The sequence below is a fragment of the Dinoponera quadriceps genome, unplaced genomic scaffold, assembly GCF_001313825.1.
Source record: "Dinoponera quadriceps isolate SergipeBrazil2010 unplaced genomic scaffold, ASM131382v1 scaffold4081, whole genome shotgun sequence".
NCBI classification, from domain to species: domain Eukaryota; kingdom Metazoa; phylum Arthropoda; class Insecta; order Hymenoptera; family Formicidae; genus Dinoponera; species Dinoponera quadriceps.
The window spans coordinates 401-2684 of NW_014558047.1; the positions used below are offsets into that span (position 1 = coordinate 401).

The window sequence follows — 2284 nt, forward strand, 5'->3', positions numbered from 1 at the left end:
ACAGCCGCGAGAATACTGACTATATTATGTATGAATTCAAAAATTGAACATCTTTAACAATGATGCTGTCATGTACCTTGAACGGTCTTTCTTTGCCTTGGTTGACGGCAAACTCAATCCTTTCAATTTTAATTCAAACTTTTTACCATTTCCGGAGATTAAATTTTTAAAGAAATAAATGATGACTTATTTAAAGTGTTTAATTATTTATTCAGGATATTTATTCTGACAGTCTTCATGAAGGAAATATATTGATTTTTAATTATCACTCGTATTATATTCAGAATCAAATTAATTACTGAACTTATTCGATAAAGTTTATTTATTTTATAAAGTTGAAAGAGAAAAGAGAAGATCTCGCGACGTGTCCAATGTGTTTTATCAATGCAACGCGCACGTACTTGCGTGTGAAAATAAATCGTTTCGTGTTTGCAATCAAGTTAAGCCGTACGAATATAAACGAAAGAACGCTTTTATTCTTGTAAAAGAAAGCGAATGGTTATTATCAATTCGATGTGACGGTTATGAAATACATTTTGATACGCTTGATATCACTGTAAGTATTCTGATCTTCTCGTCAGATATAAAAAATGAATATGGATGACAAAAATGTAAATTAAATTTTCTGTTATTTCTACTGCTTACCGTATACTGGATTTTTTAATTGTTTCAATACGATTTAATAGGTTTGATAATCGAGTATATATTATATAAATATAGATAAACATACGGGAACGGTCTGATATGTAGTGGGATTTGAAATGAAAACGCAATTTTCGGAAAAATTTCGATTTATTTTTCAACATAGTCCACTTTCATTTCTATATACTTCTTCCAACTATGCTGTAGCTTGATCTCAATAGAATAACTTGCAATGTACTTCGTTTTAACAAATACTTTAGAGTTTATTTTACTTGCATGTTGGAGCTGTTCAGTAAACAGCTTAGTCTCATTTTCAACTTGATCAGACGTTTTAAGCAAAGTATTAAGCTTAATATTTTTTTCCAAGTAAGCTGAATAATTGCTCCAGTCAACTTTTTTAGTAACTAGTGATGGGTTTTCCTTGCATACTATTGTGTCGTACAGGATTAAGATAACCGGAGTATGATCGGAACTGAGATCTAGACAGGTCACTACATTTATATAGTTTGTTGACAGTCCCTTGGTGACGAAAAAGTCTATCACATCGGGGAACTTGTTGGTATCAGCTGGCCAATAGCTCGAGCTTCCACTAGATAAGAAGTCACACTTTAGCATTTTACCTGCTTGAAATAATGCTTTACCTTTACTTGAAGAGTATCTGCTGCACCAATACGTGTGTTTAGCGTTAAAGTCTCCTCCCACAATGAAAGAGTTTTCGAGAGTTTGGAGAAACTCAATATATTCGTTCTGCTGAATGTTGTGCCTAGGTAGACTATAGACTGCAGAAATTGTGAATTTATATCTTTTGCATTGAACGCTAACCGTAGCTGCTTGTATGCTTTCTGTTGCTAGTTTTGGTTCTTCATGGTGTTTTATATTCTCCCGAATTATTATAGCAGTCCCTCCACGGGCTTTATTAGATGGGTGAATAGTATGATACGTTTCATATCCGATAATTCTAAAATTAGATTCTTTCGTGAAGTGGGTTTCAGAAATCAAGCATATATCAATCTTCTGGTCATCCAGAAAGATCTCTAGTTCAGATTTATGTTTGCTTAGTCCATTTGCATTCCATGTTACAATACGAATTGATCCCGCCATTATTATTACATAATTTTTGCTAATTTAGTATCTATCATGTTAAACTTCTTATTATAAAATTCATCCCTTAGATCAAGGCGGTTAGTAAGTTTCTCCAGTGCCTCCAAGATTTTTGCAATTTCATTTCCACAATTCATTATAGGGTCCTTCGGGTTACCTTGTGTTACGCAGTCCGCATACGTAGCTCTAGTCTTGTTTGACTCCAGTACGGCTAGATCCACCTTAAAGTGCTCCTTGCCTAATTCGGCTTGTCGTTCTTTTATGATTTGCTTGAAACGGCTGCTAGCTTTTCTCTTGCTATTATTAATTTCATTTCTTCGCTTTTGTAGTTCTTTAGCAATAATGCAACCCCGATAGTTGGCAGTATGGGCTTTACTACGCAGTTGACGCAGAGTGACTGGAGAGCTCCTTGGTTTAAGACAAGCCTCTGTAGAGTGATCGCCAGCACATTTGACACATCGTACTCTTCTGTGACAACTGCTACGAACATGATTATAACTTTGACAGTTCTTACATTTCACGATTCTGGTTGAATTCTTAC

General features: G+C 34.6%; 1 protein-coding gene across 1 annotated transcript; it reads right to left on the minus strand.

The window, feature by feature from the left end:
• Positions 1 to 792: 792 nt before the first annotated feature.
• Positions 793 to 1743, minus strand: LOC106749617 (RNA-directed DNA polymerase from mobile element jockey-like). The gene has a single exon (XM_014629265.1). It carries the CDS (start codon positions 1741 to 1743, stop codon positions 793 to 795), a length of 951 nt encoding a protein of 316 aa, XP_014484751.1.
• Positions 1744 to 2284: the final 541 nt, after the last annotated feature.

Excerpts from the sequence above, each read along its gene's own strand:
- LOC106749617 (XM_014629265.1), bottom strand. The coding sequence starts at position 1,743 with ATGGCGGGATCAATTCGTATTGTAACATGGAATGCAAATGGACTAAGC.